General features: G+C 35.7%; 1 protein-coding gene across 1 annotated transcript in view; it reads left to right on the forward strand.

Moving 5' to 3' along the window:
• The window catches only part of ITGBL1 (integrin, beta-like 1 (with EGF-like repeat domains)), a 145,440-nt gene that overhangs the window by 56,897 nt on the left and 63,511 nt on the right, over nt 1-25,032 (forward strand). Inside the window, exons 3-7 of the mRNA XM_010578300.1 lie at nt 3,764-3,910; nt 7,734-7,856; nt 11,418-11,558; nt 14,336-14,476; nt 18,905-19,051. Coding sequence (XP_010576602.1) covers nt 3,764-3,910; nt 7,734-7,856; nt 11,418-11,558; nt 14,336-14,476; nt 18,905-19,051 — 699 coding nt within the window. The remainder of the gene's footprint in view (nt 1-3,763; nt 3,911-7,733; nt 7,857-11,417; nt 11,559-14,335; nt 14,477-18,904; nt 19,052-25,032) is intronic.

The following is a 25,032-nucleotide window of genomic DNA, read 5'->3' on the forward strand; positions in this document are numbered from 1 at the left end:
GATTTCCTGTGTTCCTTTTCTTAAAATATCAGTTATCTTATAAAGAGAGATGCCAGGTTAATCTGGCATAATGACAGTCCATTTTGGGCTAAAGCTGTTATTCATTATATTCCATTTTTCATTACCTCAGTGTCTCTAGCTATGCAATGCTTCATAATTTATTTCAAATCCTTGCACAGCTCATGAGGTCAGAGCCACTTGGTTTTTTGTTGCCTGGATCATGTACATCCCTTTTTCTTAAAAGAAAAAAAAGTTAGGGTTTTTCATTTTTCAGACATTTGATTGCCAGCCTGATAGATTCATTAAAGTCTTTGTTATTAAACTGGTCTTTCATGTGCAAGTATTGTAAGTGCTCTCGAGTAGAGATTATGGGGTCTCGCCCTCCTGGTCTAGACACTTCCTTAAAAACAGTTTTATGTCTTTGTTTTGTTCTCATCTTGGATGAGTAATTTTCATTTCCACAGTCTGTATCATTAGCAACACTGCATTTGCTACTGTAGTCAACATCCCCATATTAATTTTGTTTTGGACTGTCTGTAAATTATCTTTAATCTTAACTGCTTTTTGCTGCTTTGTGAAGCCACTCTTTTGCCTGTTTTCTTTTTATTTTGATGATCAAAGTACATTTTAGTACTTGCAATTTTGCAAGATCTGACCCTGCCTAACATTTTCTGTTCTCACTTTCTCCATATATTTTCTGACATCTGACAGTTTTCCTTGCATATTAGTTTCATTTTCCACCCTACAAGCTTTCTGCATACTCCAGATGTACTCTCTGAGGTGACTGCTCATCTAGTTAGAAATGGAGCCCTTTGTTATAAAAGGTTTTTCCACATGTTTGAAGCTGGCAGTTTTTCACAGCCACAGCCACAGTCTTTTTCTTAAAGGAATTCAAGAACTTCCTTGAGTTTTCATTATTTCCCTTATTTTCTGATTTTTTTTTTTAAGTGAAATTCTGATTTATTTATGTTTAGCATTTATTCATGTTACAGCCTTTTTTAAAAAAAAATTGAATTAATGTGTCATCACTTACTCTGGGATATAGCTTTCTTTACCAACTATTTAGTAAGGTCTTGTAGCTCACTTTCCTTGTGTTCTGTGTCACATCCCCAGATACCTGGGTCTACCCCTTATTGGTAGAATTCATTTTCTGAGAAGTTACATCACCTCACAGTTTCATAGTACTATTTACTCCTTATTTACTATTTCATAATATTATTTGCTTTCTAAATAATACAGAAATTTATATACAACAAAGGGGATCCTACACAGACCTTTCTGAAAGGAATCTGAAACCAATTAGAAACCTTTTGTACCCTCTCTAATTTTCTTACAGCTTCTCATACTTGGTTTATAGTTCATCGCATCACTATTTTTCCCATGAGGAAGACCATAAGATTGGTATATGTCGATGTGGGAAATAAGCAAGAAGAGGATTATTGTGTCAAACTGACTTGCAGATCTGCTGCATCATGTGACAGGGAAGATACACTGAGTTTTACAAGCTATTGCAGGCAGTCTTCTGGCCTTCTACACTTCAATATAGTCCTCTCACTCAAATTTTTGGGCAGAATATTGCCATTGCTTTACAATTTAAAAAAATATCCAGCTGACAAAATTAGGATATTTTAAGGGGGTCATCAAGGTGAAAAATCACTAATACAATCTTACAAATTCCTATAAGTTAAATTCCTTATAGTTGCTTTCAGTTGCATGCAAGAGATCTTCCATTATTTCTCTCAGTTTAATTTCATTATTTTCAGTTTTTTGTATTTTCTTATTAAATAAAGCCAAGAAACTGCTCTGTATGAATACTCTCATGCAAGTCATTTATTCATTTTCTTTAAGCAGGCTGTATGAATTTTAAGTGAAATTCTTTTTTTCCTTTATCCACCATATGTTAGATTAGTGCATCTCTAACTGAGAGAGGTTAGTGCTGCTGGACCATCAGTACTAATCAGCAGTGGCTTCTGCCTTACTCTGTCATTTAGACATGGGGATGGGAAAATCAGTCCTCCTTTTGTTAGAGCATCTTTTCTTCACCAGCAGACATCAAACTCTTAAATCACAAGAGTGCCTAACATGGAGAATGCAAAGTCATTGTAATAAATAATCCTTGAACAGAAGGAAAATACAGGGAGATGGTTATGTTTGGGGTTTTTTAAGCTACCCTAGGACTTATCACCATTTTCTGGAATGGCTTATGCTGTCACCTGTCAGTGAAGCAGAGTAATCACAAGAGTAGCTTTTTATTATATATTTTATACCCTACATTTTTTTCCTGGTCCTTTACCAACAGATTGCTATTCAGCAATTTTTAAGGTGGCAACTCCTGTTTTAAAACAAGAACTAACATGATTCTCTCATATGTTTTTGAACTATGTTTTTTTCAGCTGTTGAACTGTGTTTTGTCTTAGGACCATCTTGGAAGGCAAAAAAATTTTACTGAGCAACAAAAGATACTCCTTTTTGTCATTAAAATTTTCTATATACAATAGTTATTTAAATTCCTTCTTATTGGCAGCAGACTGGGCCTGTATTTTCAGGCAGTTGACTCTAACTGCAGGCAACAGATGCATTTAAAATAGACAGCAATAAGATTCTATTTTTGAGATGTAGTGATTGGAAGGGAACATTTTTCTGTCAATCAGATATACATTCAAATGGTATTTATTTTAAAATTGAACATTCTAGCTTAAAAGATTTGCAACTGTTTTCACATTTACTACCTAAAATTGGAAAGGAATGCTAAAGAATTAAGTGATAGAAATTTGCACCTGGAATTTAGTGCGGAATATGATACTTAATGTGCAATATAAATTGTGTAAATTGTCAATTCATCTGCATATTTGGGTATTTTTCAAGAAAACAAAATAATTTTTAAAACAAGCTTTCCTTATTTTGTAATTCTTCATGCTATTAGATACGTTACAAATTTTAAGCAAGGTATTATTCGACTGGTTAGCATGCCATGACCTAACAGATTGAGCAGCTGCATTGGTTCTTTAAGATACTTCACACTTAGCAAATAATCATAAGTAAATATCGTCCTATGAGTATCAGAATAGACTACATTGCCAGTATTGTGTCAATATTTAAAGACAAAATTCAGTTCTGCAGCAACAGCCAAGTAGAGTCTAAGTGGGTGGGAGAGGGCTGGAGGAACCAGTAGCCAGAGGAGGCTTCAGAAAGAAGGATTTGCACCTCTCGTTAGAGGTAGGAGCTGCTGCTGCTGCTGCTTGAGGGAGTTACTGCTTGCTGCTGTAGCTGGCCCTCTCCACGCTCCTTTTCAGGCTTTGTACCATAATAGTTAATCCTGTGTCCTCAGGCTGCAGTTTCTTGCTGTTCTTTGCCTTCAGCTGGCCAAGCTGGTGAATGGAATCTCTGCACTTGGAGTTTTGTTGTGTTAGTGATAGTTAACGGTAGACAAATATGGGAATGAGAAAGAGATGAAAGTAGTAATAAAGCCCATTGTTCATACAGGATGTTTTAGTTCTGTATTCCTTCTTAAAATAAGAATTCATATGTAGACCTATCAAAATTACTTACACTAGATTTCAAAGTCATGGTGATTTCGGGTGTCTCCTCATATTTAAGATCATATTTATTAATTTCTATTTTTAATTGCATATGATCTACGTTAACTGAATCTGTTAATCGTGTTCATTTAAAATTGATGGAATCTATTTTAAAAGCTGAATTAGAAAATACCACTTTCTGAATGAAAAAAAGGACTTGACACACTCTTTCCTTCCATTGCTAGGCCATGGGAAGTGTGACTGTGGGAAGTGCAAATGTGATGAAGGCTGGTATGGTGAAGCTTGTCAGTATCCAACTACTTGCAATCTTACACGGAAGAAAAGCAATGAAATGTGCAAGAATTCTCAAGATATCATCTGTTCTGGTGCAGGTAAGATGTCTTTTGTTGCTTTTGATGGCTTGATATTCTCCTTGTGTTGTCTTGAGAATCATTGTAATTTCTTTTCTAATTAGGAATTTTGCAGAGTTTGTTTCAAGAGACTGAGAAATAACTATGTATACTAAAATGCTTAATTTTCCTATAGGCCTATTCCTATGCATATGATGTGCACTGATTCAGAATGCCTACTTTAGTACTCTAGTTTATCCATAGCTATTTTAGGTTGATGAAACTGCAGCTGTGTCATGTATTTTGCCCATCAAAACGTTATGGTAATGGCATTAACACAGAAAGTGACGTCATTTTTTTTTGTATTGTGTTTATAGCATGCAGAAATGGCATTTGCAAGTATTTTTCTGGGACATTTATAAGCTATACGATTTTTTGAGATACTTCTGAGCTGTAACAGTGATTACTAAAAACATTTGTGGAAGTTCTGCTAAATCATTTTAATAGGGTACTTCCATCTTCACTTTTCTGATTTAATAACTCTCTTTTCTCTAACTCTTTAATTTTGTAACTCATAATAACTTAAATAGGAAGTCCTTTCCTTAAAAAAGTAAGAGGAAGAAGAAACGGCTTTTCAGAAGACTTCACTGCAGAATGGTAAAACTTTGAAGGGCATTTGCTACCAGCCAAGGTTTGAGACCAGAAACTGCCTTTCAGTTTTTCCATTACATTGATCTCCAAGTAAGAGAATATTTCAAGAACCCCACTTCTGCTCGCTGTTGCTGGCTCTTAGTTTCTGTCTGGGTTCATACATTTTCATACAACTACATTTCTCACAAGGTAGTTGCTGACATGGACAAAGAACCCAAAGAATTTGTGGGACTTGCTGCAAAGAAGCTAGGCTCTCACAACAAGTTGTGAAGCCAATTTAATGTAAAATTTTAAGCATACAGCATACTGAGTAAATGATACATTTCATTTATGACAATGATACAGATTGTATGAAACTCATGATTGTTTGGCTAACAAAAGAGAGACACCTAAATGAGAAACTAACTCTCAAAAATAAGCATAGTTCATCGTGATCAGTAGAAGTACTTCAACAAGAATGTTAAGACCTTTTTTTCCTCTTTCTTTCCTTGGCTAGAAGTGGCCCTGGTCTGTCCATCACTGAGTCTTCACAGGAGAGCCAACGTAGCAGAACAACCACTAAAAGTGGCTAAGAAGGGAGTGTTTGTGAGATCAGGAGAAGACTAAATGCTTCCAGTTTTGCTGGTATTAAACGGGATAGGAATTCCAATGGGATGGGCTAGGGAGTTTGGGGTAACTTTGGCAGGCTGTAGCCATACATTTTTTGTCTTGATGGGATTGCCTTTTGACCTACTGCCAATGTTGCCGTTGGGGTCTGAGCTCTGTTTTTTTCATTGCCAATAGAAGATGGGAAGGGATGACACGAGTTGTTGCAAAACCAGTCCTCTGCTGACACACAGCTAACCATTTATTGCAATTCTTTTAATGAACCAATCAAGATCCACCTAAAATTTAACTTTTCTGACTTGACTGTTCCTAATCATTTGTCAGAATAACTAGGGCATCCTACCTAAACTGAGATTCTCTAAGTGAGCAATTTCCACTTCTAGTCAATGGGAAGGAATGGACACTTTTAGGACACAATCTGTCTGACCTCTTTAGATGCCCAATTTATGAATCAATTTTTCATTTTATCTGTTTTCCTGCTTGGGAATTTCTCAAAATTTTTATTTGTATTTATTTTCCAAGTAAATGTAGCAAATAATTCTAGTTCTGTATGTTACTTATGTTGTATTATCAATCAGTTGTATTATTTTATTACATTAGCTCTTGCAAACATTTTTTAAAGTTTACTTTTTTAGACTGGCCACGTATGTCATAGAGCCCCATTCTACTAGTCTTTATTTGGATTAATAGGATGTTTAGTAAAACTTGTACTATACTTGTAATGGTGAAATGTAAAATGGTTTCTGCAAACTAGTTGTGTAATAGCAGCATAAAACTTCTATTTTGGAGGACTACTTTTGTGTCAATAACCATGTTTTCTAAAATATGTATGGATGTAATGTGAGGAGCATGAGCCTTGTGAATTAAGTTCCTGTTGTTTTTTTTTTTAATGTAGGCTTGCTGGCATAGTGACGCCAGTGACTGCTGAAACAGCTTGTGCAAGCCCATCGGCCGCTGGGCCCCAGTTAACATGGTATTGCACAATGTTCCTACTCTTACAATTTTAATAAAGGTGATAGAGGTAGGGAATAGGGGCGTCTTATATGACCACCATAGCAATACTTTTTTTTCTAATGTGATTTTATAGTATTTTTGCTTTTTTGACTGTGTAACTCCTTAATATGTTTGCTTATGGCTGTTGTATGTTATCGTGTATTATGTTCTGAACTAGAAAATATTCAGGAGGAAGAGGAGGCAGTTGTTTGCTTTGCCCTGGCAACTGCACTCCAGGTCAGATAGCTTCTCTGAGGGAAAAGAGGGGATTTTTCCTTCCCCGGGAGCAACAAAACAACCTTTTTCTGTTTGGGAGGGTGGGTCATGGAAAGAGGCAGCCACTGAGGTGAGGGGGCAACCCTACTCAAAAGACCAAGAAGCAAATGTGTGACCAGACCAGAGATGACAGAAAAGAGATCTGTTTACAAACCCATTTCCATCCTTTGCTTCACCTGAGTCGTCTGGCTTTTCCTTAGGTCGGAAAGTTTTCTCTTGTGGTTTATGTTGTGAGAAAAACCAGCACTATGCTCCCAAAGCATTTGGGAGTCCTGGGGGTACTTACCTTGAGAGAGAATTTCAGGCAGATCCATGTTCTCAAACCACTCGCTGACATGGGTAAAACCCATCTTACTTGTAACAAATCAGCAAGTGTCTTTATTATAGCTCTTAACGTTGTTGCAAGATCTACTCTTTTCTGAGACATCACCCACAAACTGAAGAAAAATGAGCCCTAAAAGCTTAAAGTTCGACTGGGCGCAAGTCCTGAAATAACAAGATATTATTATAGAAGTTCCTACCATTCTTCAAATGAATGAAATAATTTGTAATGTGGACATCAATACCACTGGAAAAACATGCACTTTGGAGTAAAATTGTTGATATGCTATTGTAATACTTATGGTTTGTTTAATAATGCTATGAATGTATTTCTCTGCAATTAGCCTGTCTGTTGTATAATTAATGTATTGCTGTGGTAATTGCTTTCTAGCTTGAGTCCTTTTTTCCTGACATCTCATCATAAGGTCTTCATGCAGATGTTCCTCACCAATGTTTCCTTCCTTTGATTCCTGTTTTTTTTCTCCAAGGCTACACTTAAAAAATCTTAATCCTCAGAAGATAGCTGTAGAAAAGGGACTAGAGACTAGAGACTAGAGTGAGAAGGAACTTTGTGAACATAGGCAGACATATTTTCAGGTCCTCAGTAGCCATGCCCTGTTACCTTCATCTAACATGGCTGTGAAACTGGAAAAAAACAGGCTTCATTCTTGAGAAGATGACTAAATTAAATTTTTTCCTTTCAGTAGGCAGAAGATATATTTTCCAAAGGTGACTTCATACCTCAGTTGTATGAAGTCAGACAGGCAGCTCTAGGAGTGAATTTTACTTAGGAAAATATGGTGCTTCTGATTAAAAATGAACCATCTGAATGTTGTATCTATTTACAACTAAGATTAGGCTTTTTATTGATATGGATTGTTTCTGTGTCTGTCTTTATTTGGCTGGATGATCTTTAGATTTCAGCCTTCTCAAAAATAAAATATGTACCATTTCTGATGGACTAATGAAACTCTTCCCATAAACTGCAGTCATTGAGTACTGTTTTAAATGTTTACAGGCACATGTCAGTGTGGCAGGTGTAAATGTGCAAACTCAGAAGGAAATGGCCTGGTCTATGGTAAATTTTGTGAATGTGATGACAGAGAATGCATAGATGATGAGACGGAAGAGATTTGTACAGGTATGTATTTTAGTGAGTACAAGAAGAATGGTGAAGATTAATACAGGCTGTTATAAAATCATTTAATTGTGTGGACCTACAAAATGTCTTTACTGAATGTATGACTTAAAATAAAAGTAACTGTATTTGCAAGAATTTAGCTTTCAAATTGTAAGTAGGAATTTCAGATGCAAACATGAGCTAAGGAGGAGGTTAAAAAATGAATAAATCCTGTGGCATCCTCCTCTTTTTGGAAGAACTGCAAAGAGGATTATACAAGGTAATTCACTAAGGTAATTCATAGCGCAGTGTGTCTGTCTTCAGTAGAATACAAGAAATGTGAATGCTTTGTGGCACAGATGAGAGCAAGATGGAGGACATAGGAAAAAAAACAAAAAAGAAAAATAGATTATTAAGAGTTTTGTCAAGGAAGCAAAAATTAAAAAGAACAAGAATAAATGTAGGATGAGAACTCAGAAGCAATTCAGGAGATAAAAAGGGAAAAGAATGAATAAAGAAAAATTCCATCTGTGATAGGAAAGGCAAGAGAATAAGATGGAGTGATAGATAGATAGAAAAGCAACCAAAATGCAAACTGTGCTTTCATTTCATTATAAGATAGGAACCTAGCAATTAAATATTGTGCAATGCCCACCATTTATGGCATTATAAATGCTGTTGCCTATATTACTAGGGAGGCTTGTCCTTCAGCTGGAAGGTGCTACAAATATTTTTCAAGCTATACACATGCATACTGTGTTTGTATGCATATATAGGAGGGTTTGAAACTGCTCTTAGACTATTCGTACTTTGATAATAGTGCTTGCTCTCTGTGTGTGTATAGAGAGAGAGTACTTGTGTAAAATAGCTTTATCTGTCTTTATCCTTACACAAAGAACAAAATAAATTCTATTTATTTAAGTGCCTTTGAAGGCAAAAAATAACTTTTTTTTTGCATGGAATTAGGTAGAGATTTTAAATAAGGGTAAACAGAATGGTCCTCTGAAGTGCAAATCCAGGCGTGGAGTACAATATTTCCAGTAATTGCCTAAAATTAAATGAGTGGAGGGCAGTAATTTGCCAGTGATTCTATTTATATTTATTTGCTTATAACCATTACATATGGTACCAAATATGATAAAAATTTACCATGTATTTAGTTCCAGTAAATTCTCCTTCTGCGGTTTTTGTCAGTTTTTTTCCCCCACTTGTGTTGCTGCTGGTTTATATTGTTAGGTTTTTCTTAGCTTTTATTTCTCCTTGTTTCATCCAGTGGTGCCATATTCCAAAACAGACCAGATGCATCTCTGAAAAAACTGGTGTTATGTGTATGCAGAAATCAAAGTATGCTGACATAAAAGGACAAAAAAATGTTGGTAGATTCAAGTCTCTAAGGTCTGTGATTCATCAATATAAAAGCCCTCATACCTTATGTAAGGTTTGGAGCCTTCTAAAGTAAATATAAGGTATAAACTAATGGTGTGTTTGACTTGGTTAGGTTGTTGTAAACTGAAAAGTTTATGCATGTAGGTTATGAGTGTTAGATTTTGCTTTGTTTGTAACAAACCTCTACAGTACATAACTGCATGTTGAACCTGGCCTTACACAGGAAAAATGGACAGCACATCAACTGAAGGACAAAGGTACATAATTCCATCACGGAAAAAGCAGACCCCACATGCCTATCTGGTTATTGCTTCTCTCTCCCATCCCAATGTCTCCTTTGATACCCTCTGTGCCGTCTTTCCTTCCACAGGATTTCCACCTCAGGAATCATTTATGTTTATTTATGAAGTACTAAAGAAACAGTGTTCCAACCCCGTTCTGCTTAGCTAGCAACGGCCCCTGGATATTCTCCACAGCCATGGTGAACCTAATCAGTGCCTGTTGTACTTCCACAGTTTGTGTAGCGCCTACTTAGTTGCTACGTATCCTTTATTGCCCTTAAAGGTATAGACAGGTCTTGAAGATTTTAATTGTCTTCAAAGAAAGCAAACTCAGGAAGATCAAACTAGTGAAAAAACGAAAACTTCTATTTACACACATGTTTCTAAAGCCTGCAGCTGTGAGCTGGGATTTTTTGCTGGAAAAGCATACAATGCCATGCTGAGATATGGCTAACATGCATTTTAATCTTTGCACAAGGGGACTGCATTTCTTAAGCAAATCAGTTCTTAAGGCAGAGTTAAAAAGATATATCAAGCTTTTCCAGCCGCAGTTGGATTTTTATCAGCCAGTTGACTGTATCAATTCTTATTTGAGGTTACATAAACTTTGGAATCAGGTTGCAGCTTATTTTTAATAAAGTATCATGGTTTCTAGCAAATTAAATTCTGACTGTGATCTTTATCTAAGACTTTATTTCTCTAATGGAGTGATTTTTGTCTTCAGTGAAGAGCAAGAGGTAGTGGCAAATTGTATCATTTTATTCATATTTATTCGAGGACTATACAAGTGTGAGTGAGGAATGAAGTAGTGATGTTTTAATCTGCAAAAATTGCCAGTAGATCAAATTAATTTACTCCTTCACCATTTTCCCCTTTATTTCTTGTCCACTGTTCAAGAACAACCTTTTGGCAATAAGCATTATTTTAGACTGTCTTTGTTGTTTAGTTATCTAAGTAAGATGGTATTTTTATCTTCTGTTATTTTTTGACATGTAACCAAACAATTGTAATGAAAGTTCCATGTGTAACTGTAAAAACAGGAAAAAATTGTATTCCACAGGTCTAATTTTGCACTCTTGATAATTAATGATATAAGTTGACCAGACCGTGATAGAGACGACCAGGTCTACTAAGCTTAACATACCTAGAGGGAAAAAAGGACAAGATCTTGAGTCGATCCTTCTAGTAAAGAATTAACTTATGGCTTTAAGATTAGTAAGAGTTGCAGCTACTTAATTTAAATGCTTTGTGTCATCGAAGCACATGGCAGAAGTACCTTAGTGGATCAAAATGTTCAGGAGCTGGTTTCATCAAGCCTCAGATGACCAAACTATCTTTCGGGGAGATATGTGGTTTGTTAAATGAATATCAAAATGGTTCATTTTACTAATTCTTATCTTTCATGAACTGAATCTTCTTAATAGGTAAGAAGGGAAGCCATATACAATGTAGACAGTTTGTAGTAAATCATGTTGCCCCAGCTGGAATTATCTGAGGAGTCAAGAACGCACACTGCTTTCTTAGACTTGCCAAATACAGTGGGCAAGTGTGTCCTATCTTGACATTTAAAGCTGTGTTTAAATTTTAACTATTACATCTACTGTCTTCCAAATTTACCTATGAAGTTTCAAAAATTAAGCTCACAAATATAAAAATATTGATATTATTTTCTTAATGTTTATTGATTAGATTTAATCTGTGATTAAATGAAGACATGTTCTAAAATAGACTTGGGGAAAAGTATAATTCACATATCCTTTGTCTTATTTTATGTAGGCATATACGGTCTATAAATTGTTTCTATTCTGAGTAAAGCACTAGAAGTTTATAAAAGAAAAAAACAAAACAGTTAAATTGTTAATGCCTTTTAAAAACTTGCCTCTTTCTCACTGTATAAAATTTGTTTTGGCTTAAGGCCATGGAAAGTGTTACTGTGGAAACTGTTACTGTGAGGCTGGTTGGCATGGAGATAAATGTGAATTCCAGTGTGACATCACCCCCTGGGAGATCAAGAAGAGATGCACATCTCCAGATGGCAAAATCTGCAGCAACAGAGGTGTGTCATTCACAGGTTCCTTCTACGCATATTTATATAGCTTGCTTTTATTTTACAATATGCATTTCCTACAGTAGGACGTAGACTGTGTTTGCTGATAGTTTCTAGTTTGTTCTCACCTATTTCAAATCTGGATATACGTTTCCAAGTGAGTGGGTAGACACCTGTGTTCAGGTATAAACTTACACAAATCCACACCCATTTTTGGATTAAGCTGACCCAAGTTGTCCTCATCCTTCATTTTTGTAGTAAGACGAAGCAGGATAATTTGTTAGTACATCTGCTTTGGTGAGACACCTATCCTGTAAAATAAAATATTAGCAATTTTTTGACTTTGAGTGGATTGGTGCTGTAAAACCAACAGGACCATATGTCAATTCACTCTTAAAGAAGACCAAGGCCCCACAGCTGAATAGGGAAAATTAAAACACAAAGCTTTTAGTTTCCACTGCAACCTGAAAAAACCCCTGAGTGTTCAGTAACAATGCTGTGGAATGCATACAGAGCTGGAAAGGTAGACTTCACACAGTATTTCTAACTAAGTGGGGTTTTATTTGCACAAAGTTCCAGAATTTGAATTTTAGCTTTTACTTCTGTCTCGTTTTGCCATTTTGGATAAAAAATAGCACAAAATAAGGTTGCTTTTCTCTAGCTGCTATGTTTGGCTTCATTGAACAAAGAATTAAAAAAAAAAAAGGGTTTTTTTGGGCAATAGTCCAGAATAATTACAGTAGAACAGCAAGTCACACAGATACCTCTCTTAAAAACACCTCTACTGACAAAACCTTGTGTGAACCTCTCTTAAAAACCTAGTGTGAACATCTAATTATCCTGAGAGCATTTAGAAAACTCTCTTCTCTTAATTATGAGGAAATTAGAAAGATTGGCTCAAATACAGAGATCATGTAGGCACATTTAGTCTTGGGACTTCAGCAGTAAGAATTTTCTCTAATTCTGGAAATAATAAATATCTAAGTGGCTTCAGATCAGGTGCTTTGTTTGCACCGAGAAAGTAATTTCTTGTCAAAGCAATTTTTTGTTCAAATTTCAAATTTTAATGTGCAAGTATTTCTTAAAAATTACATTGTAATTGGGGGAAATGAGGATAAATAGTATAGCTGATATTCTGAATAGCTATGAACTCTTATACAAAGGTACATTCATGGGATACATCTATATTTTCAGCCTTTCATGTATTCGTGATTTTATCCACATAAAAATTTTGTAGGCTTTTGACTACATAAAGTTGCTTTCTAACACAGTGTTTCTACTCTTTTTAGTCCTATTTACCCAGTTTTTTGTATTTATACATCTTGTGATATAGGTGCACTTCATCTTGTCAGTCTTGAGCCTTCTAAAAATTAAATATTGAGGCTAACGTTCCTGTCCAGCCTCCTTCAGTGCTGAGATGGATAAATTGTCTGTATCTTTCCACCAACTGTCTAGTCAACCAGCTGAGACCAGATGTGAACTTTTAGATTTTTAAACTTTGGTGAGATGGTGTTTTGCATTCCCATATCCAGGACAGCTGATCCAAATTCACTTTGAAGTTGTTTCTGCAAGGATTAATCATTCTCCAGAGGCATTTCCTCCTTTTCCAGGGTTGTTTTTTTGTGTGTGTGTTTGTTGTTGTTTTTTTGGTTTGTGTGGGGTTTTTTTGTTTGGTTCCCCGCCCCCCTCCCCCCCCCTTCTCCTTCAGTAATGCCACTGAATTGTGAAAGTATAAAAAATCAGGTGCAAATTTCTTGAGGGCTATCTTGGTGGCTTTAGCACTGAACAGGGCAGCAGCTCTTTCTGCTTCATATAACTGTCATGTATGCACGATTGTGTAGACTTCTCTTTTTAGAGAATGTACCCACATCTATATGTACTCTTTAGTCCCTGTGTCCTGTTATCCTCAAATGCATTATATTGTTCAGACTAATCTCAATAAGAAGACAAAGGCTTTGGTGGAGTAGCAGAAGGTGAAGCTACTCTTCAGGAAATGAACTGCACCCATCTGTAAGGTTGGGCTCTTCTTTGTGCCAGTTGGCATCTCAGAAAAAGTAGTGAGTATATGGCCCTGAAGCATATTTGGATTTCTGAATAAGGAAACTTTTTTGTTTTGTTTTGTTCTGACTTTTCCTGAGTAAGTCAGATGCATGTACTCTGTATATCAGTAAGCTTGTGCCAAATTAGGATCTCTGTTACATTTCACATTTCCTTTCTTATTGTAAATGACAGGGTGTGGCCCTGAATATTGACTTGGGAAAGTGGAGAAGTATCATTTTCATGTAGGTCTGTGCTGATGTTCTTGGGTAAAGAATGACCTCCTAGGCATTTTCAGCTGGACTAGAATTTGGACTCCCTTCTAGTTTAAATGTTTATGCTTTAACAATCATTAATTATCCACTGTGCCCAAGCCCAAGTCATTTAAACAGCATTGATTTTTATTGTCATTAGTGTCAGGGCAAATTACTGTTGATGTCAAAGATTTACAACTGTTTTGTGCACTACATTTTTCTTTTGATTCCTAACAAGACTCAACAGCAAAAAGAAACTTGAACAGGATGCCAACTTGTTTATATGAAGTATTACTACTAAGTAATCATAGAAGGTTTTAAATCATAGAAGATGAGCAGACGCTCATGACTAACACTTGCAGCTTTGAAACTGCACTCCTGTGAGAGCAGAAAATTCACAAGTGTCAATTCCTGTAATCAAACTCCTATTACTCTAAATTGCTCAGTTAATCTTCTATCTCTGTCTTCCCCCCACCCCACCCCCTCCTTTCTTAGGCACATGTGTATGTGGGGAATGCACATGCCATGATGTGGACCCAACTGGTGACTGGGGAGATATTCATGGAGATACTTGTGAGTGTGATGAAAGAAACTGCAAAGCAGTGTATGATAGATATTCTGATGACTTCTGTTCAGGTAAGGAATATATAAAAGGAACCTATGTGTAGTTTTGTAACAAAAGCATCCAAGTGGTCTGATCTTGCTCTTTCTTAGTGTTCCAATTCTTGTTTTCCTACCTTAAAACATACCAAACTTTAGCTGGTTTTTGGGGGAACAGACTTTTTAAATTAAAAGACATAATTCTGTGAAAAATAAAAAAAGAAGTTTCCAGTTCTAAAGCTTTTTTAAAACATGTCTTTTTTTCTATGACTTTTCACAAAATTCTGTAAATATGAAATACTTTTAGGTGCCCATCTCCCTTCTAATACTCTTGCTTCAATGTAGTGTAACATAAATTGGAGAATGGTTGAAACTTTAAAATATATCTATCCTTCCTTGGGGAAATTTAAATTTCAAAATTTGTTAGATCAAATTTTATTTGTTATTTCATTTTATATGGCAGGGAGAGGACATGCGAGAGGAAGAAATTTGAGGAAAAGTGAATTAATGAGTTAATGAAAAACACTGAGAATACCAATTGACCTGACAACAAGTAGACCATCAATATGTGGAAAATATGAATGTGTGGTCCAGCTACACATCACTGACTGTACATCTTAGACACTTTCACCTTCCTTTTTTCTTTTACTTGTACTTCAGAGCATTATATTCAAATTAGTTAAGGTCCATGCAAGTTTTGCAGTGTATTTAGATTGATGCTCCATGTATCAACTAACAAAAGCTGAGATTCTGAGAGAGAACTTGCATACAATTTTGTATAGTTACCAATAAAGATGCTAATACTGGCCAGGAGAGGACTTTGATCAATACACAGCATGCAATTTGTACACACAGGAACTTTGCAAAAACAGAGAGTGGTTTCAAAGGGACTTGACAGATTACAGGTTGTCAGCTTTAATGCATCCTTTAGAAATCGGATCTGGCCTAATTAATAATAGGAAAAATGCAGTCACATCAAGGAAAATAATGATGTGGTATATTATCCTCCTATTACTAGAATGAGAGATCCCTCATAGAAAGATCATAGGAGTTGTCTGTAGCAGGGAGAGAAGGCTGAAACAAATATGATACATAAAATTCTTAGCATCTTCTTTGCCTGTTATGAAGATGAAAGGTTTCTCAACTGTTGTGTTTGTTTTTTTTAATAAATGTTGATGAATCACTAGCAAATAAAATGAGAAGGGAAAAAAAGCATTTCTAAAAACTTTAAGTGAATTAATTTGCTTGTTACTGTTTCAGCCACCTACAAATGTTATATAGGTTTAATTAATAAGCTGGAACGATGTAGAACTGCAATCATAAGATCAGCTGGAGGATTGACTTTGGGATGTTGTCAATTTTTGAATGTATTATTGTGTTGCTGAGAATGTTTTTAGCACTCAGGGACTGATCAAAATGTCAGCATCAGCTAAGGAGTACAGAGCTAAAAAACAACATGGTAAATGTGTTCGGTAGTTAAGGGTGAACACAAGAGTTTCAAACCTTATTAGTTTAAAGCAAACCTGTGGCATCTACAGCCAATGCTGCATCACTGAAACAGGGCTTGAACTCCGTCTTGCCCGGACGTTATTGCCATTGCTGCTGCTGCTGCTGCCCAGGGTGGTAATGGTTGTAAGAAAGCAGAGTGCAAGAAATTATCGTCAGTTACAAAGGAGTTTAGGGGAAGATATTGCCATTTGACATTGGATTAAACACTGGTACAGTGTTCTTTATTACACAGACATAACTGTAAATGAGTAAATCTTACAAGAGATACAAAAGGAGGTAGTCATATGGCTTGCTTGATGTAACTAAAACTCATGTTGAAGTATCACTTAGTTTTTCTATCTAATTAGCAAAAATTTTAGTACTACTACTTATTTTTATCCCTTCCCTTTCCATTATGATTTAGGAAAGCCTAGTTTAGCCTTAGCTAGCCATCCAAGTATGCGTTCCTCAAATAGATTGTGCAAAAAATCCATTTTCACATGAAGCAGTGTAAACAATGTCTTATAGTCCTGCTGTTTAGTCCTGTTCCAGAAATGGACAAGATGTATAAGTATTACTTTTGGTTTATTGTGGTAGACAGACAGAATCTGTAATTAAATCAAGATTTAGTAGCAGAATTGTAAATGAACAGTTTTTTATTTGTTTATGTGAAATAAATTTACTTTAGTGCACAAAGTGTGCACGCATTAGGTATGTCTGCAAAATATCCTCATTTTTCTCACAATTATTTGTAAATTGATTTAGGATGAATCCAAGAGGGATTAGTCAGGTTAGGGAAAATAATCCAGGTCTCTTAAAACCTACAATAAACAGAGCTGATACAAAACTTTTCCTGCTTATTCTGCCTATCTAATAGGTAGAGACAGAAAATCACATTGTCCTGAGTAGCAGTTTCAAATGGTAGGAGATCATGTTTACATGTAGAGAGTTTTACTGTAACTGAATGAAATGCTATGTTTATTTCATAAACTACAAATGACAGGAATTGACAGCCCTGCTGTGAGGATTTAATATCACACAACAGCAGCTCCCTCCAGAAGCTTCATATGGCTTGGGGTGACTGTCAATTTGCAGCACCTCATATTGGCAACTGGATGCCTCCTTTTAACATCTGAAGTGCTGTTCAGTGTGTTACTGAATGATTTTCTTTGAGAGGTGTTCACAACATTAAAGTGATTCTCTTCCTTTAAAGAGAGAACAGCTTTCATGACTTGACATAGAAAGAAAAAAGGCTTCCATAAGAAAAGTCCTACATTCACACATCTCATTAGATCCTTTGCTGTGGCTCTAGCAAAGAAAACATTATATGAAAGAACATCATCCTCTCATAAGTATCCATCTGGATCAGGGAACATATGTCCAATTCGCAGCCTGTCAGCAGGTACACATGAAAGCAAGGGACAGAATGATTCCATGAACCATAGAATGGTTTGGGTTGGAAGGGACCTTAAAGATCGTCTCGTTCCAACCCCCCTGCCATGGGCAGGGACACCTTCCACTAGACCGGGTTGCTCAAAGCCCCATCCAACCTGGTCTTGAACACTGCCAGGGATGGGGCAGCCACAGCCTCTCAGGGCAACCTGTTCCAGTGCCTCACCACCCTCACTGTAAAGAACTTCTTCCTTACATCTAATCTAAATCTACCCTCTAAAAAAGAGGAAGCCTTTAATGCTTTCCAAGAAAAAAAACCCCACCAAACCTAATGTAAAGAAAAGTTATTCTTGTGAAATTGATAAGACTTTTATTCTGGGAACTACTCTGATAACTCGTAGAATGCTTGCTTTCTCCCATTTTCTCCTTGTGAACTGATAAATGCATACGTTTTAGAAATATAAGCCAGTCTTAAAATGCAAGTATGGTTAGAAAGAGATGTAAAATCTGTGTTGGTATGATTTTCAAGAAGAACTTGGATAGACAAGTGGACATCAGAGCAATGCTTTGGGGTCCTGTATCCAGTGAATGATGACTATGTGAAAATTGTAAGAGAAGATCTAACCTTCTGTCAGAGCTCATGAAAATAAATATTAGATTTTGTGGCAAGGAATGTATTTGCTGATGCTCAAGCTTTCCTCATCCAGTGCAAGGAACATTTTGTATTGCCAGAATCCCACTGCTTTATGCAAAGAACATTAGGCTCATGATGAAGGGAGCTGGGCGTGGTCGTGGTCTGGATATGTTAGCATTCATATAGCAGAAATAGATTGTTTGGATGGCTTTCCAGTTTAAGTTGTCAGGAGGGATTCACCCCTAACTTCTTGGCTGTCACATTTTTTAAAGAAACTTTCCATAAAATCTTCTTATGGAGTTCAGTTGCTCTTCCTCACCTCAACTTGCACAGTGAAAGTTGTGTCTATGTTGCTATGTTCAGATGTGGTCACGAAGAGTCACATTAGCTAATGAGATACCAAAACCACATCCAACTGCCCTATTGAAATGAGAATTGATTATGTCCAGTATTTTATTACTTGCACATCACTATTTAGTAGAAGGCACTGGTTTAAGACTTGGAATTGGTTTGACATTGCTTGTCTCTAGTGGATCACATTGATTGCAAGCAGGTAAAAGATGGTATTGATATATTACTTAGACAATATGCTGCAACTGTGGTAGAAAAAGAACACAATAAAGGTAAACAAAATATTGCCTTATGACGGCCCCACTTTTCCAGACAGTGGTGAAATGTGTATTTGTATCCTCTGTCCCACCCTTTCACCTGAGGAGCATGTGCTAAGTGGCAGAATATCCCTCAAGAAAAAAATTTAAAAGGAAACATGTCTCAAATGGAATGATAGCCCAGTGCTATTTTCAGAAAAAAGTAGATATAGTGAATTGATTGTATTTTTGCCAGTCTGATTATTTAATGAAACCACAACTTTGACAAAGTTCATCTAATCATGAGGTTTTAATACTTATAATCTGTATGGAGGCTAATCTTTAATTGTATTCATTGTGAAGGTCATGGACAGTGTAATTGTGGAAGATGTGACTGTAAAGAAGGATGGACTGGGAAGAAGTGTGAACATCCACATTCTTGTCCATTGTCAGTTGAGGAGAGTGCTAAGAAATGTCAAGGAAATTCTGATTTACCTTGCTCTGGAAGAGGTAAGCACATTTCTGGAAGAATTTTCATGCCCTTAACATGTACTTCCATTAAAAGAATTTTTACAGATGTCCAGCATTACTAGTACTGAAAAATGTGAACTTTTTTGGCTTACTGTGCATGAATCACACCTGCATAACTTGTGAGTTATGAGAAGGGAGGAGAAGAATACAAAGGTCACCTATTTTTCCTGTCATCTACTGCTTTGTATTTTATTTTAAATATCTCAGCATTTGTTTTGGAGGTTTTCAAGGATGCTTTGAAGATTGCTGCAGTTACGTCTTTACTAAAGATACATTAAAAATATGAACCTATTCTATGCATTCTTTGACAAAACCAGCTTGAGATTTTCAGCCTTTGTAAAATGTTGTGGCACCATTGTGGTAAGAGCTGTTCAGATTTACACTGCCTAAGAACCTGCCCTACTGAGTGCAGGACTGACTTCTAAAATGCAGTTGTCCTTCAGTGCAGTTTCCTAGTTAGCCACTGGCTTTTCATTTGAAAGCATTTCTCTGTGACAATGTAACCTCTTCAAAAGCTTTGACTAAAAAAATATACTAAAAGTCATATGTACAATTGAAATACACATGGCAAGCAAAAGAAAACTTTTCTCAGAAGGAAAAGGACCTGCTATTTTTCATCTGTCACTGTGTGAAATGTGGTTTTCTGCAGAGAGAAGAGAGAAAAGTAAATATGAGACACACTTTTTCTAGAACTGGTAATTGAAGTTGTTATGAATTCTGCCCACTTAAGTATTTGCTGGGAAAGGTCTAAAGCTACTCTTGAATTATTGCATTTGACCCTAAATGTAATTTCATTTGCAATTTCTTCTTTCACTAATACTATCTAACATAGTCAAAAATTGTAGGCTGTCCACCCAAGTTAGCACTGTGGTAATTATATTTTTCTCTCCTTGTAAATGTGTAGCAGGTCATAACTTAATAAATGCAGCATTAGCTGTGTTTTAAAAGAACTGTGTATTAAGAGATTGTTGCTTGGTTTTTTCTTAATTAAGCTACAGTTTTCCAGTGAATTACATCTCTCTCTCTTTTCTTGCTAAAAATTCTCAAAGGAATTTTTGGCTACAAGTTAGGTGAAACATGGACATCTGTAGAGAATTAACTGCATTTTATTGTTCCTTATATGCAAGAATTATAACTAAAAGAAAGGAATGTTGACATTTTATTTATTTATTTATTTAATACTGGCTCACTCTTTTCCTGGTCTCATTGGATGCTGAATGTCTCTTCTCTCATCTGCTTCACTAGGAGTTGTGTATGTTGAGCATTCGGAGTCAGTTCTATGATATAATTGTGCTGTGCCCTATGAGAGTCAAATGACAGAGAAAAGAATGACAGCCATAAAAACAAGTTTAGTTTGAGTAAAAATACAGTCTTAAGTTATGGGACATATTTTTCTATTTATATTTTACATTTTGAAAAGTATTATTAAGTATAGTGAGAAGAGTGAGTTTAAAGATTTCGATATTAATGGCAATAATTATATCCTCTTGGCTTTCTGAAAAAAAACCCTGAGTATCAATGCTGGCAGGTATTGTCCTGTTGAGATACCAGCAGTGAAGTAAGTCCCTTTCAGGTGAATTCATTTGACTGAATGATCTATTGGTCAAAATTTTCAAATAAAGTACAAGCAGTATCTATTGGAACAAAAAGCTTAATTGATAGTGGCTTTCACTGAACTTCCTTTGACTTCCATCAAGAAGAGATCACCAAGGTTTATGAGAAGTGCAAATGTCACAGACATGCATCTAGGACATAGTATGATAGAAAGCTGCTGTAATGAAGGAACAAGAGATTCTGTGTCACACACTTGAAAAAAATTGCCCATGAAAACTGTAATTTTAAAATGGAATGTGGTATCTTGTTTTAGTTATATCAACAATTTTGTTTAGGAAATTGGGAGAGAAAGAGAAAAGAGATTTTAGTCTAATATTCTGTAATTTTTTTACCCTGGATTCCCTGGATTTCTCTTTCGTCCATCATATTTTGGTTATAATAAAAAACGTGAGAAAGTTCCTGTACTGTTGAAGTGAAAAATTGTCATTGGACTTGCACAGTTAAATTCTTTGGTCCCATTTGAAAATCCTACTAGTTGTCATTATAGCTTGTCACGGGTAGAAGTATTACACAAGCAAATGAAACAAAATAAAGATTTCCAATCAAATGCAACCTATTTCAAGTGTTCTGGGGTGGGAAAGGCCATGGACACGTAACACCAGCCCCAATTTTTCTGAAGTCCATAGGGAGGATTGTGTGACAAGGAAAGAAACGTTCCGAAGGGAATGTTCTAAAGGAAATGGAAGTGTTGCCTTTTCCATTTGAACATTATTGTTTTGGTAACCACCTTGTAATATTTTTCTCCTAGCTATGGTACAAGGACAGTAAATCCTTGTACAGGTCAGTAATCCACTGCACTGCTGGAGATACTGAGTACTTAACATCCTTAACGTTTAATGGGATCTTTTAATAAGGCAGTTCATGTATGGAATAGGATGCAGAACAGAAAGCCCAGAGATGCAGGTGCATGACTTTATGACTTTGCCATGCATTGTGTTTCCCTGAAGAATGTTTTCTATTCATCTGTACCTTTTGTTTCTAGGTTAGTCAATAACAGTTGTGACAGCTAACATACTCTTTTGCAGTCACTTTTATGATCTTGAATAAAGACAAAGCATTTTTAGGATTTTTAATGCCATATAGATAGCCAAAATGTGTAGGGAGAAAAAGAACTGTTACAATTCATAGTAACATATAGCTTTCTACAGTCTCTGTCTAAATGCTGACATATGCTCAGATTTTCAGGTGGAGGAGTTTGAAACTTCACTTATGCTACTCTGTTCCCGAGATTAACAAAAATTTTATCTCCTAAATGTTATTTTCTCATTGAAATATTAAGCATGATTTCAAAATGTGATAATCCTTCACTTAAACAGTAGTAAAAAAAAAATAAAATAAATCCATGTTGCTTGAGGAAACATTGAAGAAATAGTCCTTCAAAGGTTTGGCTGGCCATTTTTATTTTTTTGTGCATTTTGCAAAACTTTCTGATATGGAAGACTATAAAACTCCCAATGATTCAGCTTCATTTGGAGATTTAATATCTCCAATGATATTTACAGAAGGTGAACCAGAAAAAAAACCAAACAAAAAAACCCACCACCAAACCAAGCCACCAAATCCTCTAAATTCCTCATAAAAAAAAAGATATGGGATTTGTATATTTTTGTGTCAGAGATTTGGCATGGTGGTACAATTAAAAAAAAAATCCTTTGTTTCACTTCACAAAATTGTACAATATTAGCACAAAAATCATGGCAAAAAGATATTCTTCAAAAATTTTCAATCAGTCTGAGGGATGAAAAGCTTCCATCCTTGAACATCATTTTGGTAAGGTGCTTATTTCATACCTTGTACTTTGTTTTACAGGTAATGATGAATGGAAAAAAAAAAAGAGAATGTTAGCCTAATCTTACTCTTTTGTTTATGATTCAATGACCCGATATGTTTGTAATATTAAATTTTCATATAAGATACCGGGTTTTTATATAAATGTACCCAAATTTTTGTTAGTTACCTTTAAGGCAAGTTATGTTCTTACATAGGCAGACATAGAGAAAGCATGAGCAATGCAAACTAAGATAATTGTCATGTGCCACCCAGATTTTGAGAATCCCAGGTTCCCTTAACTGTAAGTCATGTAAACTCAGCAAGAGGAAAAAAGATACAGGAAAAAAATTAACAGTGAAAGAAAGCTTTTTTAAAGTGAAGTGTTTAATATATCAGGGGTACATAAAAGTTGTATTAAAAACTTTAGAGAATTAAAAGGATGTCATGAAGAACATGACCTAATTAGATAATCACTGTCTATAAAATGCTTTAGGTTACAATTTCTCAATCTGCATTTCATGCTCCTGAGAGCAGATGAAGCGGTGAACTTTTATTCCAGACTGTAATTCCCTTCCTGATTTTCCCATCATTCACAGGAATAACAAGCTGTTTCATGGGTAGTGGTCAGCATGTGGGGAGAGCAGAGATGCTGCCAAAAATATATTTCACTATGGTCTTATATTTCTTAGCTGTTTCAGTAGGTGAAGGAGAGAGAAGGCTTTATATTGACATGTTGAGCAGTAAGTTAGAATGTCTACATTCTCAAATGATGTTATAAAGGCAAAGGAAATATAAATCCTCTCAGTTTACGTCAATCAGGCTGTCTTTACCTTCAGTAGTTCCTGTTATATATAATGGGAGAGAAGGATCAGGTTAAAATTTGGAGAATTAAAATATGGTATCGCTATGTACTTTCCAAAAATTACTTTCTCTACAAAAGCATGTTGAGGATGAGGAGAGATTCTAGCCAGCTTTGTTCATGTGAAGTGAATAATTCCTTCTATGCTTTTATTCCTGAGAGTGGTTTTTTACTTGCTGCATGACTTTTTGCTATAGATGTAATACTTTCACAGTGAAAGCGTGTCCCTTTTAAGAACACACTGTACAACAAGACCAGTGTCAGAGATAAAGGAAAAGACACACCAAAAAATCCTTATAGTAAGAAATAGAGATAGCATTTTGTTGTCAGGATTAAGGGACAAGACAAAACACTTTTTTCTTTAAAATACACATCACTCACTTGAGTTTCCCCTTAGGGCCAAAAGCAGATTTTGAAATAGTTATAATAAAAAAGCCTTCAGGAAGAAAACTGAAAATGAAAAGAGTGGGTTTTGAGAATAATAGATGAGTGCTTTCTTTTTAATAATCTTGTTGTCATCACTTACCCTTAGTGAAGGCAACCATCCCATGGCAGTAATGCAAAGACAGATAAATGTCAAATCTTCTTATTGGTAGTGTCTTTTACCATTTTAATCTCTTTTCTAGAATTGGTTTTATTTATTTGTCATATGGAGAGAATGAAACTGTTTCTTTATCTGTGAAATTCTCCCTTACACTTGTGCTCTAGTATTGGCTATCTGAAATATGAAGAGTTTTTTTGATTCTGTACTGAAAAAGATTTTTATTGTTTTTGCAAACTCTCCTAAGTCCCATTTTCAAGATACTAAATTAATGAGTTCAAAAGTTATATGGCATTTTGAAAGTTTACGGACATAGTTACTTTACAGTAACTTTGCTGTTTCTTCTCTATTTAAAATTATCAGATGTTGACTGACTTAGTAGAAGAGCAACAGTGCTCAATGCATTATTAAAGATTCCTTGTGGTGAACTAAGACAGTGAATCAATTGCTTGTGTTCAGCGCTGGTTTCTGTAATGCATATTGCTAGTCTGCGGGATAACATCTCCTGGAGTCTGGAAACAAAGCTTAGGGAGAAGGGTCAATGATAACCCCAAAGAACAGTGCCTTTGGCCAGTGGCTGCCGTAAAGTCCTCATCCTTTTGGGGATATCTTGGCTGTACTACTGTATAATATACACTTTATGCTATATTTCGTATAGAGGAAATGGTTGATTGTTGGACTCGATCTTAAAGGTCTTTTCCAACATAAATGATTCTATGATTCTATGATTCTATAAAATGCTTAAATTCCACTTGATACAACACACCATAATAAGCAAAAGGAAAGAGAAACACACATGGAATAAATAATATCTATGTACCAACAAGAATGGATGGAAACTAGATAAAAAGAATGTGCTAAATAGGTACCTAAAAGCAGGTGTAACTATGCAATTCTCTTGTGACCTTTGGGAAGTCTTACGTGACTGATCATAAATATGACATAAAATATTCAGCTTGTAAACAATTTCTGGGGTTAGATCATCAACTACTCTAGCTTCATATAAATCTTTGGATGATATCATTTGGTATATCTTCAAGATTTTTAACTCTCTACAAACTGTAATGTAGTCATGCCAATCTGATCATCTCTCCAACAGGTAAGTGTCTACAGTTAGGTATGGTGCCTTAAAAGGGCAGAAGGGCTGCTGGTGGCATGTGTCAGACCATGAGAACT

Source organism: Haliaeetus leucocephalus, unplaced genomic scaffold (genome assembly GCF_000737465.1).
Source record: "Haliaeetus leucocephalus isolate CR32 unplaced genomic scaffold, Haliaeetus_leucocephalus-4.0 Scaffold626, whole genome shotgun sequence".
Classification (NCBI taxonomy): Eukaryota; Metazoa; Chordata; class Aves; order Accipitriformes; family Accipitridae; genus Haliaeetus; species Haliaeetus leucocephalus.